The sequence below is a fragment of the Culex quinquefasciatus genome, chromosome 3 (assembly GCF_015732765.1).
Source record: "Culex quinquefasciatus strain JHB chromosome 3, VPISU_Cqui_1.0_pri_paternal, whole genome shotgun sequence".
NCBI lineage: Eukaryota > Metazoa > Arthropoda > Insecta > Diptera > Culicidae > Culex > Culex quinquefasciatus.
In genome coordinates, this window is record NC_051863.1 from 199,125,409 (window position 1) to 199,144,784 (window position 19,376).

Sequence of the window (19,376 nt, forward strand, 5' to 3'; positions counted from 1 at the left end):
AGAACTGACAGTTTGGCAGGCGAATGCTCCTTAAAAAATGAAACCCTCCACATTAACGTACCTCAAGTCTTTTGTGGTCCCTATTGCAAGTTTCTCCTCGAACCTAGGACTCCAAAGGCTTGAATGTGGAGAGCATGCAAACCTCTTTCTACTCCAAGGAACCTTCCAACTGCAGAGTTCAAACTGACGACCTTTGGATTGCGAGTACAACCGCCCCCAGTGATTCCACCGGAGCAGGCGTATTCGCTTCTAGCTCCATCCAAATAGCTGATTTTCACTATTTAAACAACTTATTTTGTACCATTTTTGATAGAAACTTGCTTGCTCACTTCCTATTGAGCTATTTATTACTTAATTTCAGTTAACCCTCTAACGCCCAGAGCTGTTTGCCTATCGTAAAAATAGTAAATGGCTTAATTTTGGTACAATAATGCAGGATATACTTTACTTTGACCCACAAACATCGAATTGGTGCAAATAAGTTGAAGTTGAAGTGGTGCACCAGAGCACCATCAGGAAGATGAGCAACTTTTTTATAAATCACAAAATCTCGTTTTCTTCAAATCTATTGGTTCAGTTGTTTGAAAATGCTTCGAAATGTGTTTGAAACTATTTTTTTTTGCTGTAAGACCATATTTCTGAAGTATGAATTACAAATTCTAAAATCTCTGAATTTTCAGATTTCTTTGATTGGCTCATTCAAAACTCACAAACAACCATTTTCATGAAAAATTAGGAAAATAATAAAACCATCGGTTTAATAACAATGTTTTGTCATGTCTCTTTTTTGTTCAACTAATTTAATCTCAAAAGTATTCTTAAATCGTTTTTTGCCTATAATTTTTGATACAATCGACCAAAATTCGTTTTTCAATAACACAAATGTTCATTTTGACAAGCTCTACAATTGTCTAGGAGAGCTCAAAATTATGCAAAATGATCTAGTGGTTGTGAAAGAAGAAACAAGTTTTTACTGAAATATTTCAGAAATAAATTTAATAATATTGTTGATTCCTGAAATATATCAGTTAAAACTTAAACGAATAACAGAAATTTAAATAAAACACTTTTGACGGTTATATTCCAGACTTGAACATTTTGACAAAAATAGCAAAAAGCTCCTTAAAATATTATCCCATAAATGCCCAACAAAAATATGACGAAAACAATATAAATATGGAATTAGAGCTTCCAATTTCGCAAGAAATTTGAAATTTATTGACAATAGGATCCTAAAGCCCTATGTATTTTTTTGAGCAATGGCGAAACACGATTAAAAATCATTTTCGATCACTTTTTTATATTAATGCAAAAAAAAAAAAAAAATAATAAATTGACAAGACAGCATTTTTTTCGATGGATTTTTAAAAGTCCGAAGTGGTCAAGGTTGGGCTTCATCCATAAAGTACGTCACGCTAAAATCAGCCAAAATTTACCCCCTCCCCCTTTGTCACGCTTTTCCTATACTTATAACACGCAATGTCACACTTGCTCAGACCCTCCCTCCCTCCCCCCCTAGAGCGTGACATACTTTATGGATGACGCCTTGGTCATATAGACAAATTAAGTCAATACTGACATTTATGTTTATGAAATTTATAGGGTAAATTCTCGTATGTTTGGCAGGTTAAGCTTTCGCTCCTAACTCCGTCCAATTTGCTGATTTTCACTATTTAAACAACTAATTTTGCAAAACTTTTGATAGAAACTTGCTTGCTCACTTGCTTATTGAGCTATTTATCACTCGAGTTCAGTTGAAAACGCTTTTAATTAGCTCTAATTGAATGTCAAACTTCTGACCTGCTAACATTAGAGGCACGCTGGAATTAGATGCTGTTCCCCTACTAGGTAAGTTTTAGTCATTTCCACACAATTTAGTAAAACATGACATATTTTTCACTCACACCCTGACATGATACAGGCTTCGGGTAAGTTTAAAAAGTAACCTCAAAAAATCTCTTAAATGTTTCAACAGTTATACTCAAGTGTTTGGTAAAAAAAAAATCTTCGTAAAATCAAATCACGAAAGAAGGTATTTCCTTGTCTATTTTGGACGTTGAGCTCAAACATGACACCAATAATTTAATTTTAGATGGTCTTAGAAGATGGTTTAGAAGTCTCGTGGTGGTGAGGGATTGAAAATATTGATTTGGTAATGTTGGATTGCGGCTAAACTTTGACAAATTTATGGTCGAATTTGATGTTAAGAAAAGAGAATAAAAAATTAGAAAAAATAATTGATTTTTAACCAAAAGATCCAGAAACAAAAAAAAACTAGAATTGTTGAATGTACGCATTCATTACTGTTTAATAGTTTCAACTCAACGAGTACAATCATGCCCAGCATTTTGTTTTGCTTTTTCAAGTTGACATAATCATATATTGGAGCGATATGCCTAAAACATTGAAAAGCCTTTGCTCAGCTCTGAATGCGTTTTCATTTCTTTTATTAAATCAACAATGTCGGCAAACACGCAATCAGTTATTATTAAAGTACAAAAATGGAAATGCAATGAGAGAATAAAAACATTCACAGTTCTACTGTTTCCGCATCCCAGCTGGATCCCATCGCAAAAAAAAAAAAACGAAACGAGATGCTCCGTATAGATTTAACAATTTCATACTCTGATAATTTTGCATATTTGCCCAACGAAGCTTACCGCAATTTTCAACAGAACCCCGTCACGTCAACGTCATCATCGTCGTCAACCTGGGCCCGAGCCCATCATGCGACCAAATTTGGCCCAGCGGCGGCACAAATCAGGTACAGCAACAGGGTGTGCATCCTCGCCCCTTCCCGCTCACCCCCACCCCCAGCCAGACAGACAAACGCAGATGGCATCAGCGAAAAATGTTTCTGCATCCGCGGCCTTGGTCCAATAATAATGGGGAGGGTGACGCGATTCATTCATGGATTTTTGCTTGAAAATTCCGTTTTTGGATGAGCGACGAGGGATTTTTTTTTCTTTTTTTATTTATTTTCCCACGTTGAGAGTTGATAAAGCCAATCCATTCACGCGGCTGTTCCGGGGGGTTGTCTAATGCGTTACAACATTACTGCTCAGGATAATCGTTTTGAAGTATCGTGAACCATTTAGCTGATTTGCATTTCGAAGCTCGTTATGGGTTGATTGTACCTGAAAATGTTTTAAAAATAAAATCCGCGAGCCCCTTGAAACGGAAAATGTGTTTGTATGAGCGCGCGGCCAGGGAAAAACGCATTTTATGATGGTTGTAAAATGAATATAATCAAATTTATTCCCATCAGTAATTCCAATAAACATTGAACATCATCGACAAGTTTATGGCCACTCGCGGCCTTTGTGGCTCACTTTGAAGGAGAGGCTGGCGAAGTTGCAGGGGGCCCCATCCATTACACCTCCAGCCGTGACTGGGTGCAGTACAGGGGCTCAACCGTTTTATTGACATCATTATCGATACGCCGGAATTATCCACCCAGATCCACCTCCCTCTGCTGTCTGAAAGAGATGGGACGCACCCAAAATCACGCCCAACGATGTTAAAAATATGCTAGAACTTGAGTCTTGTATTGAGCTATATAAAAATGAAAATTAAACGTCCTTAACCTTGTGTTCTACGAATTGCCAAGTTGTTCTCATAATTTTCTACGAAATCGGATGATTTCGTTCCTTTTTTATTTTTGTATTTTTTTGGGAGGCGTTTGACCAAACAAGCCATTTTGTGCCATTGGTTCACCCATACAACTCCATACAATTTGGGCAGCTGTCCATACAAAAATGATGCGTAAATATTCGAAAATCTGTAGCTTGTGAAGGAATTTTCTGACCCGTTTTGTGTCTTTGGCAATGTTGCTCGGTATTTATGAAGACAAATTAGAAAAAAATAGTTTAAGAAAATTTGGGCGTTTTTTAATATAATTTTTTTCTCACAAACAATCAATTTCCCAAAATTCATATTTTCCATTTTTTTATTTTTTTTATTTGAGCTGCAGGACAAAAACCGCAACTTTTGAGCCATAAACTTGTACATTAATGTTGACGCCAAGTTATGAATATTTTTGAAAAAAATTTACGCTATAATGGAAAAAACAAACTTAATCCACCTATGTGGTTGATGCCTTCCTCACTTGTTACCAACAATGGGTAATATGAGTGGTTTGGACACATATTTCAGCTATTTTTTTTAGGTCCAGAAAAATAAGTACACAGATATCACTTAAGTGGTCATAACTCGAGACAGGGTTGCCAGATCTTCGATGTTGTGGACTCGTTGGAAAAGTCTCTCGATTATCTAACCAACGATGGGTCGGATGATGGATCCGGACATCGTTTACATGCATTTAAGTGAGATCCGGCTTCAAAAAAGTACTGAAATATCACTTAAGTGGTCATAACTCGAGACAGGGTTGCCAGATCTTCGATGTTGTGGACTTGTTGGAAAGGTCTCTTGATTACCTAACCAACGATGAGTCGGATGATGGTTCCGGACATCGTTTACATACATTTAAGTGAGATCCGGCTTCAAAAAAGTACATACATATCACTTAAGTGGTCATAACTCGAGACAGGGTTGCCAGATCTTCGATGTTGTGGACTTGTTGGAAAGGTCTTTTGATTACCTAACCAACGATGGGTCGGATGATGGATCCGGACATCGTTTACATGCATTTAAGTGAGATCCGGCTTCAAAAAAGTACATAAATATCACTTAAGTGGTCATAACTCGAGACAGGGTTGCCAGATCTTCGATGTTGTGGACTTGTTGGAAAGGTCTCTTGATTACCTAACCAACGATGGGTTGGATGGTGGATCTGGACATCGTTTACATGCATATAATTGAGATCCGGATATATGTGAAAACACATTTTTATACATAACTTTTGAACTACTTATCGAAACTTCAAACAATTCAATAGCGATGTATGGGACCCTAAACCAAGTCGAATGCAACTGGTTCGATCAAAATCGGTTCAGCCAGTGCTGAGAAAACTTGGCAAGATTTTTGAACACATACATACATACACACACACACACATACACACACACACACATACACACACACACATACACACACACACACAGACATTTGTTCAGTTTTCGATTCTGAGTCGATATGTATATATGAAGGTGGGTCTTCGAGCATTTAATAAAAAGTTCATTTTTAGAGCAGGATTATAGCCTTACCTCAGTGAGGAAGGCAAAATGATTGAATTTAGTTAAATCAATATTGCAATCGAAAAGTACTTCACAGATTGTTTGATAAAATGAACCGTTTCAAAGATAATTTAAGCTGAAAAAATAATGCCCATTCTTGAAAATAGTTTTTTAAGTGGAAAAATCCAATAAAACTGCTTAAGAGACATTGATGATTGGACCTCTGGTTGCTGAAATACAGCGAATGATAGAAAAAGAAACAATAAAATTTAAGTTTTTTAGGTCTCATCCAAACAGCTTTTTCTTCTATGTCGTAGGAATTAATGATCCTTTTTCAATGTTTAAAAATGAAAAATTTTATTTTTTAAATTATGAAACAAACTGTAATAATTCTGAATGGCGTAATATGATCATTTTATAATGTTAGTCTTGATTCGAAAATTTAAAATATTTTTTCGAAAATATTTTCAGGAATGTATGTATGCATACATTCCTGAAAATATTTTCGAAAAAATATTTTTAAATTTTCGAATCAAGACTAACATTATAAAATGATCATATTACGCCATTCAGAATTTTTATTAAATAAAAACTTTTCGTTTGCAAATATTTTGTACATTGAAAAACTGAAGTCAACATTTTTTTATTAAAAAAATCATAAATAATAACTCGGTCCCAATTTTTTTTCCATGCTTTTATATGGCTCAAAAGTTGCGGTTTTTTGTCCTCTGAATCATATCAAAAATGAAAAAGTATTAATTTTGATAAATTGATAAAAAAGTTTTTCTTTTAAATCACCCAATTTGTTTTTCTGAATACCTACAACTTTGTCGAAGACACCAAGCCGATTAGAAAATTTCTTTAAAAAGTTACAGATAGTACAGATTTTTTTTTATATTTTTTTACTTTTTTTAATTTTTGTATGGAAATGGCTAGGGGACAGGGAAGGCCTTCAAAAAGTTTTAGCAAATTAAAATATAAAAATAAAATTCATTTCCAGTTTTGGTGAAGAATTGTCCATACGTATTAAATAATAACAAAAATACTGCATATAAATTTTATGAATATAAAAAAGTGATTTTTAATAATATTTTGAGTGAACAAAATTCTTCTGAAATGCTCAAAGTGCATTGATTAATTTTTGCCATTTTGTATGGAAACTCTTACCTGTGCATTCGGAAGAGTGGAGCTAAAGAATGAACCTTGAACATTTTATGTCCTTTCCGTTACTCTCAAATACCCGAGCATGGGTAAATAACAAGGGAAATGCGTAATAATACCTTTCTCTGGTATCAATACAAAATTTTGGTATTCCTGGATCCTTTAAATTTTGTCTTAAGGATTATGCAAGAGCAAAATGTGGTATCATTCCAATTTAAGGACTTGTTTTGATATTGCAAAATTGCAGAATTTGTCAATAGTCGAACACCATATTTTGGTACTTTTTTGGTATTACAGTATTTTATCAAATTCCTCTGAAACTATGGGAAAATTTTGACCAATTTTGACAAAATAATTAATTTTGCGCTAAAATGATGTCTCAAAGCGAATGCTTTCATTGAAAATCGGAAATTTCAAACATGATTTTAAACATTTTTGATATACCCCCTAAAGAAATGACTTGAAATTGTGGATTTTTTTTGTGATTTCATGGTATTTTGTTATCTATTACTGGGCAACCAAGGGCACATTTTGGTTTCTGTTATTTGCCCAAGTAATACCAAAATTTTGGTATTCCCGTGTTATTTACCCCTGCTCGGGAAGTCACAGGCCCTTTGTCGTGCCTTAAGGCAGAAGACATGGATTTTAACGACCCAGCGACTTGTTATCGGAAATTAAAACGAAAAAATCGTCTACCATTTTTCGGTGATGCATCAGCCCTTGAAATGGGAATTTTGCCTCCGCTTTTCCGTTCATCATGATTTCTTTAAGGAAATCCGCGGCAGTAAATTTGGACCGCCGCATAATTGCCGCCAAATTGAGGGCGAGGTCGTAAATTTTCCCCGTGCAAGTCTAATGAGATGGATTGCAGCAAGGGGAAAATCTCTAACGAGACTGAAGATTTGCCCAGGGGCTAAGAGGGCGAGTCTGGTTTTGTCTGGCGAAAAAATGACATTAAATTCTGGGAAGGACCCGGCTTCAAAGCAAACTCCAACGCATAATCGTGCTCGGGGCGCGATGGAATGAAAAAGCTTCGTTTAACAAGAATGTTGGAAACGACGTGCATCATTTTATTGATGTTACATTGTAAGGCACTTCTTTTCAAATTTCATGCTTGTTATTATTTGAAATTTGTGCTATGCATTAAACATTTCTTTAAGACATCTCAATTTCTCAAAACGAACATGTTTGCGAAGATTTTCTTGCTTCAACTTCCAAAAAAAAACACGATACCTGTAACCAAAGCCCCCAGAGCCCTCTACCCGCTGCTTCAGTGGATTGTCGAGTGCATTGTGGCGCGTTGGTAATGGCCTTGTGTGTCCTTGTTCCGTGGAGTTTTTGCCTTCGTCTCCGTGAGTGAGGACGTGTAACGGAAGCGAAGCAACTTTGGCTTTGGTTTGCTGCTGGAAAGCATTCGCCCTTCTTCTTCTTCTTCTTCTTTTGCCCTAGAAAAGGCTTGGGGTTGCCTTTCTAAAATGAGCAAAAATTTTTCACGGGAAGGCAAAGCAAGAGAAAAAAGTGAATTGCATTCTTCTACGAAAGCATAATACCCCGAGAGCATTTCCCGGAAGGCCAGCCACAGAGAGAGAGAGAGAGAAGAAGGTTGTCGACTTTTTCTTCGTCACTCTTTCTTGTGCAAAGAAATTTCGTTTTTTTTTTGTGTACGCTGGTTCAGGGTGCCTCCGAGGTGGAAAACTTTTCCGATAAAAAACCTTCAAAGAGAACCACCCCACCATTTGTTTGCTAGTTTATCGAATGGGAATCGGATTTTGCTCGAAAAGGGTGCCATACAAAGCAGCCGGAGAGTGGGGAAGCAGCAGCAGTACAAAGAATTAACCACTCACAAAAAAGCTGCGGTTTGGTTTTGTGCTTTCACCGCAAACGACAACCTTCTTCTGGGAGCTTTCTTCATCCACCACCACCATGCGATCATCAGGGTCGGGAAATGCTCCCGGCGAAGACGACGTCGACGACGGCGGTGGCAAGAAATGATGAATGGCTTAGCGCCGGAAACAGTGGTAAATAAAGACTCCTTTTTTATTTAACAATATTCAAACAATGTATCCAGAGTAATTCTTGCTGACAGTGTCGTGGCATGCACACATGGTTAAAGGTTGAGTGTATGTGTATGTGTTTCACTGATATTGTTAAAACACGACATAAAAAATGAAGGGAAGAATCTGGAATGCTTTAAGTGCCCTCGAATAACGAGGGTTTTCCAAGAGGACTCGTGTTGCACACGAGCTGAAGAAGGGGTAAAGTGGATTGTGTGGTTCAAGTTAATCTTGACTTATTTTAGCCTTCTGCCCCGGTAATGCATGGAGAGCACTATAGCTTTGCATTTTTTATACTATATGATGATGAATTTGATTGTAATTTGTTTAAAATTACTAAATCTATGAGATTTTATTCAACGTTGAATTCGGGAAAAAGTTTATCACTGCTTTCGATATATTCCTGGACACTTCAATAAATATTTATTTTTGTAAAATATAATTTACAATTTACAAGAAGTTTAAAGCTACCAGTAATAAATGAAATAGCAACAACTATGTACACTTTTTGTTCAATCTGAAACTGATTGAAATAGAAACTGGTAGTTTTTGTCTTTCCCTCCCTTATCCTCGAAAATTACAAGTCAAAAAAATAAATAATGCTAAAAATGTATTATTATTTTTTTAATGTTGTGCAATTGTAAAGGTTGTAAATATTTGAAACACATTTAATAACGCTTTTATAATTTATTTTAAATCAAACAGAGCATTTTTTAGCATTTGAGAAATTTTATATTTAAGACCCCACATCAAAACATGGTACAAAACTTAAGAAAATCTGACTTTTTTTACAATAGCATGACTGTTATGGGTTTTTCAACACGTTGTGATACTTTTTGTTCAAAAAAAATGAAAATTTGGCTCAAAATTCGAAATCTAGTCTTTCATTCAAATTCTCACAATGCAATTATGGTTTCCTGCATTTCCTGCACAGAAGCGTTTTGTTTTTTCTTCATTTGACGCTACATAAAAAGTGTATTTTGAAATATCAAGTCATTAAATATGAATTTTTTGTTGGTAATATTGTATTTTCCGCATATGAAGGTCAATCTGAGCAACTTTTGGTTTACGAAATCGACGTCGTCGTGCTATCTTGTCGCTCCCGCCATTTTGACGTTCCGAGAATACACGTTTTAATGTTTGACCTTGAATAAACAAAAACGAAAGCACGCATTGTAAACAATAACAAACACGTTTTGTTTGGCTGACCATTATATGCATTGTCCCGAAGTTTGGATGAAGTTAGTTGCTAGAGTCCCGAGTTATATTTACAAATGTTTACGGTAGTCTCACTTGTACGTGCGTCAATCGCGTTCTGACCTGAAATCCCTTTGGCCAGTTGTCGCACTTACGTCAAATTTCAGGGAGTGACAAGATAGCAGGACAAGATTGAAACTACTTTCATACGTAAAGTGACAAACATACACGGATTTTTTTCGGATTTCGTTGAATATCTGAGGAATGAAATCGAATTTGTGGGATCTGTGAAGGTCAAAAGGTGAGGCAATGTGAGCTGCATAAAATGGCGTTTTTAACACAATTTGGCCCAAAATGCACGTACGACAAGTTAGCACGACGGCGACGAAATAAATTTTCTTAATTTGTATGAATGTTGTTTTCTGACTGAACTAGCTCTATCCTACAGATATTTTGCTTGTTTCTCTCATTTTTCACACAACTTCTAAGATACTCATTTCAGATTTCAAATCACGTTTTTCTTGCATTGGGTGCTCAAATGTGACTGAAACTACTCAACAGTATGAAACATGAGTTTTATAATTTGCATTGGGTGACAAATGTGACTCCAAAAAAAATAATCAGTACGAACTCCGATCATCCATAATTTTACTGATTCGGATAACACTCTGTCTGAAATTTATTGGAGTGATTCTCATAATTTTTTTGCCTTTCGACAAAAGATTATTTTAAGTTTGCTCGGAAAAACGCTCTGTCAGAAATATATCTTATGGAGTGTGTGGTTGTGCTACTGCCAAATTATTATTAATAACAAATATTACAGTTTTAAAATTTTTCAAAATTTCATGCAGTGTATCAACGTTTCACCATGTTTTTCAAAGCTCTGATATTAAGATGACGATTTGTAGAAATAAATCAGAAAACAATTTTATAAAAAATGCAAAAATCAAATTTCAAAATGTTTTAAACCATTTAAAATCAATATGTGACTTAATTTAAAAAGGGCGTTATATTAAATGTTTGGCCCTTTTGAAATGTTTCTTGATGAAATTTTGAGTAGATTTTGAAACATTGAAAATCGGACCGTTTCTGAATATCGACATTAGATGGTTGTTTAGGTGAAACTTAAAAATGTCAATTTTCCTTTTTTAAATCTTTGCATGGCAATATTCAGGAATTTAGGGTCGCATTAACAAAGTTTTAGAAAATATGAGTTTTTTCTCAAAATTTCAAAATTTTTTTGAAAGCATGGCATGGGCACTAATTTTAAAAATGAATAACTGAGTTTATTTAAAAAATTACCTTAAAATGGCTTTAAGCTTGAAAACAGTGCACATTTCAAAATTTTACTATGTACATTTTTTGCAAATTTTATTTTACATCGAAAAATGAAGTTGAAAAAAATAAAACAGTCACATTATCAAAATTTTGTAAAACATTTTGATTTACAAATTTTTTTTACAATTTAAAAATTAAATTAAATTTCTTTCTTTCAGTATTGATTCAAAAATTTCTTTGGGATACAGATTGATTCAAAATCATTTTCCGGATTCTGCCAAATGGGTAATAAAACGGGTCCACTTGGTAAAATGGTTTTTTGGGACTGAACAAACAAAATTGGACCATGGGCAAAATCAAATATCACAAAAATGGTATGTTAAATAATTGCTTTGTTTTATACAAGGGAAAAATACCCAGAATTTTATTTGAGGTTTCACAAAATTGTTATAATGCAAAACTTGGTAAACCATGTTTATTCCAATATTCTGAACATTTGCTTGAATTCCAAAACTTTTGATATACATGATTTTAGTTGATGTTTCAGGTATTTTGGAAAATCATATTTTGGTATTATCTGTGGTCTTTCACATACATGATTTTGGTATGATTTCATGGTATTTTACCATCTTTACTGGGCAACCAAAACATTATGTTCGCTGAAATAACAACAAAAAAACCATAATTTCAGCAATTTATTAAAATTTTTCATGAGTTTTTAAATTTTGTATCAAAGCTTCAAAACACCTGAAATCATTTTTTACATGATGAACAGCTGATGGACTCCATGAAGCTTCTGAAAAATAACAAGATTGAAAAATAGTATTATTAAAATGAAACTGAATTGAAATTCACCAAAATTCAAAATCTGTCGATTGACTCGTTTTTCAAAGTATTTGGTTTCCCGACTTAGAAATATTTGAACTTATTTGAAAAAATATTAGTTTATACCAGGGCTGCGGAGTTATATTAAAATGACTCCGACTCCGACTCCGACTCCGGCTTTATCAAATTACTGACTCCGACTCCGACTCCGGCTCCGGCTTTGAAATGGGCTCCGACTCCGACTCCGACTCCGGCCTACCAACTCTAGCCGACTCCGACTCCGACTCCGACTCCAGCTTTCAACAAATGGTTGGCTCCGATTCCGACTCCACATGTTTTAAATGTTTTAAAAGTTAGTTAACTATTATTAGTAAATTATTTTTGAAACATTGATAAATAGGATTATTTAAATACTCTCGTCATGTTTTTCTCAAGAAAAATAAGTTAAGTAAAAGTAAAGTAAAGTAAAAAAATAGAAAAAAGTTTCTAGGTTACAAGTTTTATACGTTATGGAAACAGAAATCAAAAACTATCTTCAGTTTTAGAGGCATTTTGAGAAGAACAGTTTTGTAAGTAAATTTCGATTTACTTACTTAACCTCAAATTTGGAAATATTTTTTTGAAAGCTAATAAATTTAAATATTAAATTGTTATTTTTGAATGAATAACTAAAAGAAATCTGGCCTTAATGATCTATTGAACATTAAAATTCAATTTGCTCACTTTCAGGCTGACATTTGTAAGAAGCACAGTGACAGGCACCTGGTTTTTTAAATGACAATTTTTAACGAAACTTTTTTTTTTGTTTTTTTGTTAAGACGTACATGGACATCACGCCATGGCTGAAGGAGATTATTATTGCAAATAAATGTATCTAAACAAATTTTTCGTGGAAAGGACGCTTAAGATGTCCTTTTCAAATATCTGTGACATGGAAAATATCTTAAACTGTAAATTTTTAATTTATTTTAATTTTAAAATTTTATATACTTTAAAAAGGAGGTGCACGATACTTCTTGAATATTCAACCAAAACGAAGCTTAATGGATGATCTTGCCTTCATCAAAATATATGAAAAAACTTAAAATATAATAAAAAAAAAATATCCACAAGTAAAATATTTTCTAGGTCACAAATATTTCATTTTTTAAGGTACAAGGATTTGCAATGATTATCACCTTCCGTCATATTGGCGTGAGACATACAGTATGAGAAAATTCGTACCAGTTGATAATATTTTGATTCTGTGTTTTTTATTTATAATATTTGAAAAATAAATGAAAATCCTACATTTTGTTCTATACATTTTTTTATTAGTTCATTTTTGTACTGAATTCTTGAGATTTGTTCAACGATAATTTGCAACGATATCAAAAAAGTTTACCTAAAATCAACATCAACATCAACAATCAATGATTATTTCAAATTTGTTGCAACTTCTTTTGACATTTTTTGTTTGTTTAAATTATTTTAAATAATTTGACTTTGATTTTCTTGTACTCAGTTATAAACAAAATGCGCATGTTGAGTTCCAAGTAAGAGATTGTTATTATCGTTGATTATTTGTTACAGAAGTTAAACTGTCAGTGACTCTTTTTCGATCTGCAAAAACAGTGATTACTATTTATAATCTTTTTATGTACCTCGTATTTTTTTCCTAAAAAATGATTTAACGTAAAACCTCTAAGACATTCGCTATCGGGGTAAAAGATGACTTTGTGTGTACTTTTTTCAGAAATAACTGGATGAAATTTGGTCAAATTTGAATTAAAAGGGAACATAAATATAGTCTGACTACATAACCAATATTTTTAATTTTTTTGACTATGATACTACATACTTGGGTAAGAGGTTATCATTTAGTGTTTATAGTGTTGTGTTATTACACATGGAGCTTTTCAATCACAATAAAGCTTCAAATACATAATGATATCTGATAAATCAATTGAAAATATGAGTTGTTTTGTAAATACTATCAAATTAACAATATAAAAACAATTTTTGAAATTAAACCAACTCCGAATCCAACGGTTATCAAATCTTCGGCTCCGACTCCGACTCCGACTCCGACTCCTACTCTAGCTCATAAAATTTAGCCAACTCCGGCTCCGACTCCGACTCCAGCTGTTCGAGTTTTGACGACTCCGACTCCGACTCCGACTCCAGGTCCCCAAAAAGACCCGACTCCACCGACTCCGGCTCCGACTCCGTCTCCGACTCCACAGCCCTGGGTATATCACACTAACTTTTAAAATCATCTTTAACATTTTTGGGTTTCAAGTCATTTTAGCGCAAAATTAATTAACTCGTAAATTTTTTTTAACAAATTTCCCATAGTTTCAGAGAAAATTGATGAAACTTTTCAATATTCAAATAATACCAAAATGTGCCATCCTGACTTTCCACAATTTCAAGTCATTTCTATAGGGAGTATATCAAAAATGTTTAAAATCAAGTTTGAAATTTCCGGTTTTGAATGAAAGCATTCGCTTTGAGACATCATTATAGCGCAAAATTAATTATTTTGTCAAAATTGGTCAAAATTTTCCCATAGTTTCAGAGGAATTTGATAAAACACTTAAATACCAAAATAATACCAAAATGTGCCATTGACTTAGAAAATTTTCCACAATTTTAAGTCATTTCTATAGGGGTATATCAAACATGTTTAAAATCAAGTTTGAAATTTTTGAATGAAAGCATTCGCTTTGAGACATCATTTTAGCGCAAAATTAATTATTTTGTCAAAATTGGTCAAAATTTTCCCATAGTTTCAGAGGAATTTGATAAAACACTTTAATACCAAAATAATACCAAAATGTGCCATCCTGACTTAGAAAATTTTCCACAATTTCAAGTCATTTCTATAGGGGGTATATCAAAAATGTTTAAAATCAAGTTTGAAATTTCCGGTTTTGAAAGAAAGCATTCGCTTTGAGACATCATTTTAGCGCAAAATTAATTATTTTGTCAAAATTGGTCAAAATTTTCCCATAGTGTCAGAGGAATTTGATAAAATACTGTAATACCAAAAGAATACCAAAATGTGGTGTTCGATCATTGACAAATTCTGCAATTTTGCAATATCAAAACAATACCTTAAATTGGTATGATACCGCATTTTGCTCTTGCATAATCCTTAAGACAAATTTTAAAGGGTCCAGGAATACCAAAATTTGGTATTGATACCAGAGAAAGGTATTATTACGCATTTCCCTTGTTATTTACCCATGCTCGGGTTAACGACCCCCGGGTCTTTTGTGGTCTCTATTGCAAGTTTCTGCTCGAACCTAGGAGTCCGAAGGCTTGAATGGGGAGAGCACTCAAACCTCTTTCTACTCCAAGGAACCTTCCACCCCAGTGTTTTGAACTGACGACCTTTGGATTGCGAGTCCAACCGCCGCCAGCGATTCCACCGGAGTAGGCTTGGTTTGGTGTGTTGTTTGTACTTATGGCATGGAGACGACTCCTACACCTGGAATGACTTAACGGCCTAACAACCAAGGCCGGAACCGACATTTTACTTCCTCATCCGATGGAAGGTTGCAGCAGATGGGAATCGAACCCAGAATCATCCGCTTACATGGCGGACAGCGTAACCATTCGGCCACGCACTGCCACACTGCATACTGAAGGCACCCAAAAAGTTTCATCCGGATTAAAAAATACAAAAAAAAAAGTCGAATGGCCGAAATCTGAGAGAATTGCTCTCCTGTCAAAAGATACAGCGTGCTCAAAACGTGTCTAAAACGTGATTTCCGAGCAAAAACACGTTTCAGACCAGTTTTGAGTACAAATACAAATACTTATGAGTAAATTCCTTCGTGGTTCTAAAATTCATGAACATGAACACAACTCATGATTACGGGAATTGATTGTATTCCGTGTAAAATGATTTTGATATAGTTTTTTACCCAATTTTCGTATAAGAAAAAAAAAACATTTTATTCAACAAAAGATAAATTTGCGGAACAAAATTTAATGCCTAATATCAATGTAATATTGGTTGAATAAAACGTACTTTTCATTGTAGATTTACCTGAATTTATTGGAATAGTGCACTTACGCACGAAAAGATTTTAATATTGTCAATTTTAGATACCTAATACGATGTTACATGTTCATGTGTTTTACAGCGTCAAAAAAAAAAAAATCAAATTATTCGCTCTGCAGCATTGCCTTGGCGTTCTCGATTGCGAGATTCCTACTCGAAACTAAATGTCCGAAGGTTTGATTGTTGAGGCAATTGCTAGCCTCTTTTTACACCTTAGCTTCCATCCATCCCAGGATTCGAACTGACGACCTTTGGATTGTTAGTCCAACTCAGCGAATCCACCGAGGCAGGACCCAGGGAGACGACTCCTACACCTGGACTGAGCTAACGACCTAACCTTTTTTAGGATGGCGTGATCAGACAAATTTCGTCTCAAAATTTGCCACCGGGACCTTCTGGGATCGAACCCAGGCCGACTGGGTGAGAGGCAATCACGCTTACCCCTACACCACGGTCCGGACGTACAGTCCGTGTACAGTTTTTAATATTTCACATACATTGAAACCTCTTTTTGCGCCATGCCTTACGTTTTTCTAATTTGTCGATTTCTCTGGAACTACGCAACATTTTAGAAATGTTTTTAAATTAATTAATTAATTCAGATCTACAAAACGCGTTTAAAGCTTGCAATAATATTTAATGGTTTAAGAGAAATCTAAGAAACAAAAAGCGTAACGCCACCGCGTAAAATGAGGTTTCTCTGTAACTATTTTGTGAGGCTGGATGGTTTTTTTAAGGAAATGTGAGGTGAAATTTAATCCATATAAAAATTTCAAATTTTAATATAATTCAAATAAAGTTTAAAATGGCTCAAATTATAGACATTTTTTCACTACTAAATGGATTCTTCTTTAAATGCAACGTATTGGATAAAAGCAACCACCACAAGAAAGTCAGCACGAACCCGGGTTTCGCATAATTTCAAGGTGTGGTTGGCGAAGTTAATTGGAAGTAAACACGAAACGGAAGTTGTTTCTTGTCAACTCCCGCCTCCACGTGGCGCACCAACCAACTGCTGCATCCTCGGCACGCCAATCTAAACGCCACCACAAAACATCGAAAAACAATGACGCTTTTATTCACCGCTCAAATTCCCCGCTCAAATCAACCGCAGAAACAATCACTTGACGAACGAAGGGTTGATTGCATTGTGAAAAGCTCGTTTCTTTCTTGCATTCACCGTTATTCATTCAAAGCTTGCCAAAGCGGGAGGGGGCGTCCTTGTCAACCTTGTTGGTTCGTTGGTTGGATGCAACGCAAATTTTCGCGTCCTTTGGCGGAAACAACAACAACAACAACAAAAAATGAACTAGAATGGGAATAAAACTGTAACTTTGTACTCGGTGGAAGCTCACCGCACAATTGTGACTAAGTGACGCGCTTGACTCGTAAACTATGCGACCATGAATCTGTGCGATTTTCCCGGGCAATTGCGGTATTGAGGTGTGGCAAGGGTTTCGCGGGGAAAGCTGTTGTTGGTGGATGAAAAACAGCGAAACTTTGTGCTATTCTTGGGCGCGAACCACGCAACTACAATGGGAGTGATGTTCATGATAAAATTTAGGTAAAATTCTAAAAGTTCTTATTCTGAAATTTTTGAGTACTTTTTATTATTTTTTATTGATCTCAAAATTTGATTGGAAGTATTGATTTAAAATAATGTATCCAAGATTTTTTTTAGAAACGTCTGAATCTTACCATGATCAAATCCGTTCAATTGTAAATAGTAGTCGTAATAAACAGCCAACCAACAAGACAAGTGCCACCGAGTCGCTGGCACAACACTGCACATTCGAAAGAAGTGTGGCGCAGAGAAAGTGTACCGGAGACAAAGTTTTGTACTCTGCGCTTGGTTTGAGGGAAATTGAAAAATAAAATCTGAGCTTTATAGCAACTTGAATAGGGAGGGGAGGTGACACACCCCCACAGTTGCACACAATCACGAGGAAAACTTTGTGACTACTTAGGCAAACAGTTCCCACACAGGGATACAAAGAGACACTTGCACACTCACAGGAAAAAGTGGTGGTAATTGAAAATTAGTCTCAATAAGAGGGTAAAAAGTTTGCGCTGGTTGTTGGTGGTGCAGTTACAAAAAAAATGATGCAAGGGTCCGTCTGGAGGATTTGATTTTGAAATTTTGTGTTTAAAACATTAAGCATTAGGTAGTTAAATTCACAGGAAAAAGAACTCATTTGCATTCTTCCGTTTTCGATGAACACGAAACAATTCTGTAGCTAAATAGGAACTGCATCTAATTTCCCTTCACGGGATCACATCCAATTAAGTAAATTGCTTGTCAGATGATGTATGAAATGGTGTGGCTTCACCATCACTAGTAAATCGACTGCCACAGGGGCATTCTAATCCTGCTCTCTTTCTGTCAATTTCTGCTTAATTTCACTAGCTCACCTCACACCACACTTGGTTGGTATCTAAATTACAAGCAAGTTCTTCTTCTAACCTATTCCAGCAGCTCGGCGGCAGGAACCGACGACAACCCGCTGGCACCGGTGTACCGTATAAGCTACATATGGTACTCGTTCCTGGGGACATTCCTGACGATTTTCTTCGGTTTCATCATCTCGTTGATGACGGGCGGCCTGTGCGGGCTCCAGCAAAAGGGAGGTACCGACCTGCTACCGGGCCGGGACGAAGAACGGTGCACCAAAGCTCTGAGCTACAGGATCAGTCAGACGACACTCGGTGGGTCCGCCGCGGGGGGATGCTGACAAGAAGAGTGGCAGAAAATCAATTACCAAGGATGATAGCGGCTCCATTCGGATCCAGATTGGTGCACCGATGACGATGATGATGAAAACCGGAGTGTCTGCCACTTCGAAGAAGAACAAGAACAAGAAAAACGGAAACGCCGCTGATGAAGGTAACATATTTGCAATCGAAGGATATCGTAATCAACCCGGAGTTCTTGGCTCAGAACAGTCCCAATCAGAGGCGCCGACCGTCGTCAGCCCGGCCAGCCTCGCAGTGAAGGTGGAACGTGAGAGGTTTTAATTATTCGTTTTGCTTGTGGCGGTTTTTCGGTGCAAATTAAAAACGATATTCCGCAGGAAGTGGGTGGACGCTGAAAGTTCACTCAAGTTGTTGCATTTTAATGAATATTTATCAAACTTTGTTATAATCTATCATTAATATTTATCCAATGCGAAATATTTTCCTCTCCATCTTCATACAATTTCCGCCAGCAATTACCAAACAGGTTCCAAACCGCATGAATTTAAAACTTGATTAGTACAAACATAGGGATGATGCTTCCAATGTACCGCAGGAAGCTTCAATCCAGTTTATTTGTTATGTAGTAGTCCAGCATCATATGTTTAAAGTGATATTCCCTATTATCTCAATGAAATATAATTAAAACACTGTAATATCCGTGTGATTAATGTGAAAGAAAAACATTGATTCACGTCACAAATAACAACCATCATCAACCATAATTGACCAGTCTTCCCGTTTTCGTGCAATGCCCATCATCGCCATACATAGGTGGATAATATAGGTACTCTCCCTGTCCGAATGTAATTCACCATAAGAGAGACAGTCAATGCAGTGCAACCAACCCCCTTTAAGGATAGGGCCAGTGCGATCGATCGAGAAGTTGCTGAATGAGAAAATCACCATTCATCGGTTTTGCGGCCGATTTGCTTTGAC

At 35.7% G+C, this 19,376-nt stretch overlaps 1 protein-coding gene across 2 annotated transcripts in view; it reads left to right on the plus strand.

The window, feature by feature from the left end:
• LOC6031073 (putative sodium-dependent multivitamin transporter) overlaps window positions 1-19,093 on the plus strand; it is an 89,381-nt gene extending 70,288 nt beyond the window's left edge. The window contains exon 12 of one of the 2 annotated variants that reach the window (XM_038263118.1): window positions 18,178-19,093. In XM_038263118.1, the coding sequence (XP_038119046.1) occupies window positions 18,178-18,436 (259 nt within the window). In that variant the 3' untranslated portion in view covers window positions 18,437-19,093. The remainder of the gene's footprint in view (window positions 1-18,177) is intronic. The other variant, XM_038263119.1, reaches the window with a different exon arrangement.
• The last annotated feature ends 283 nt before the right edge of the window (window positions 19,094-19,376 follow it).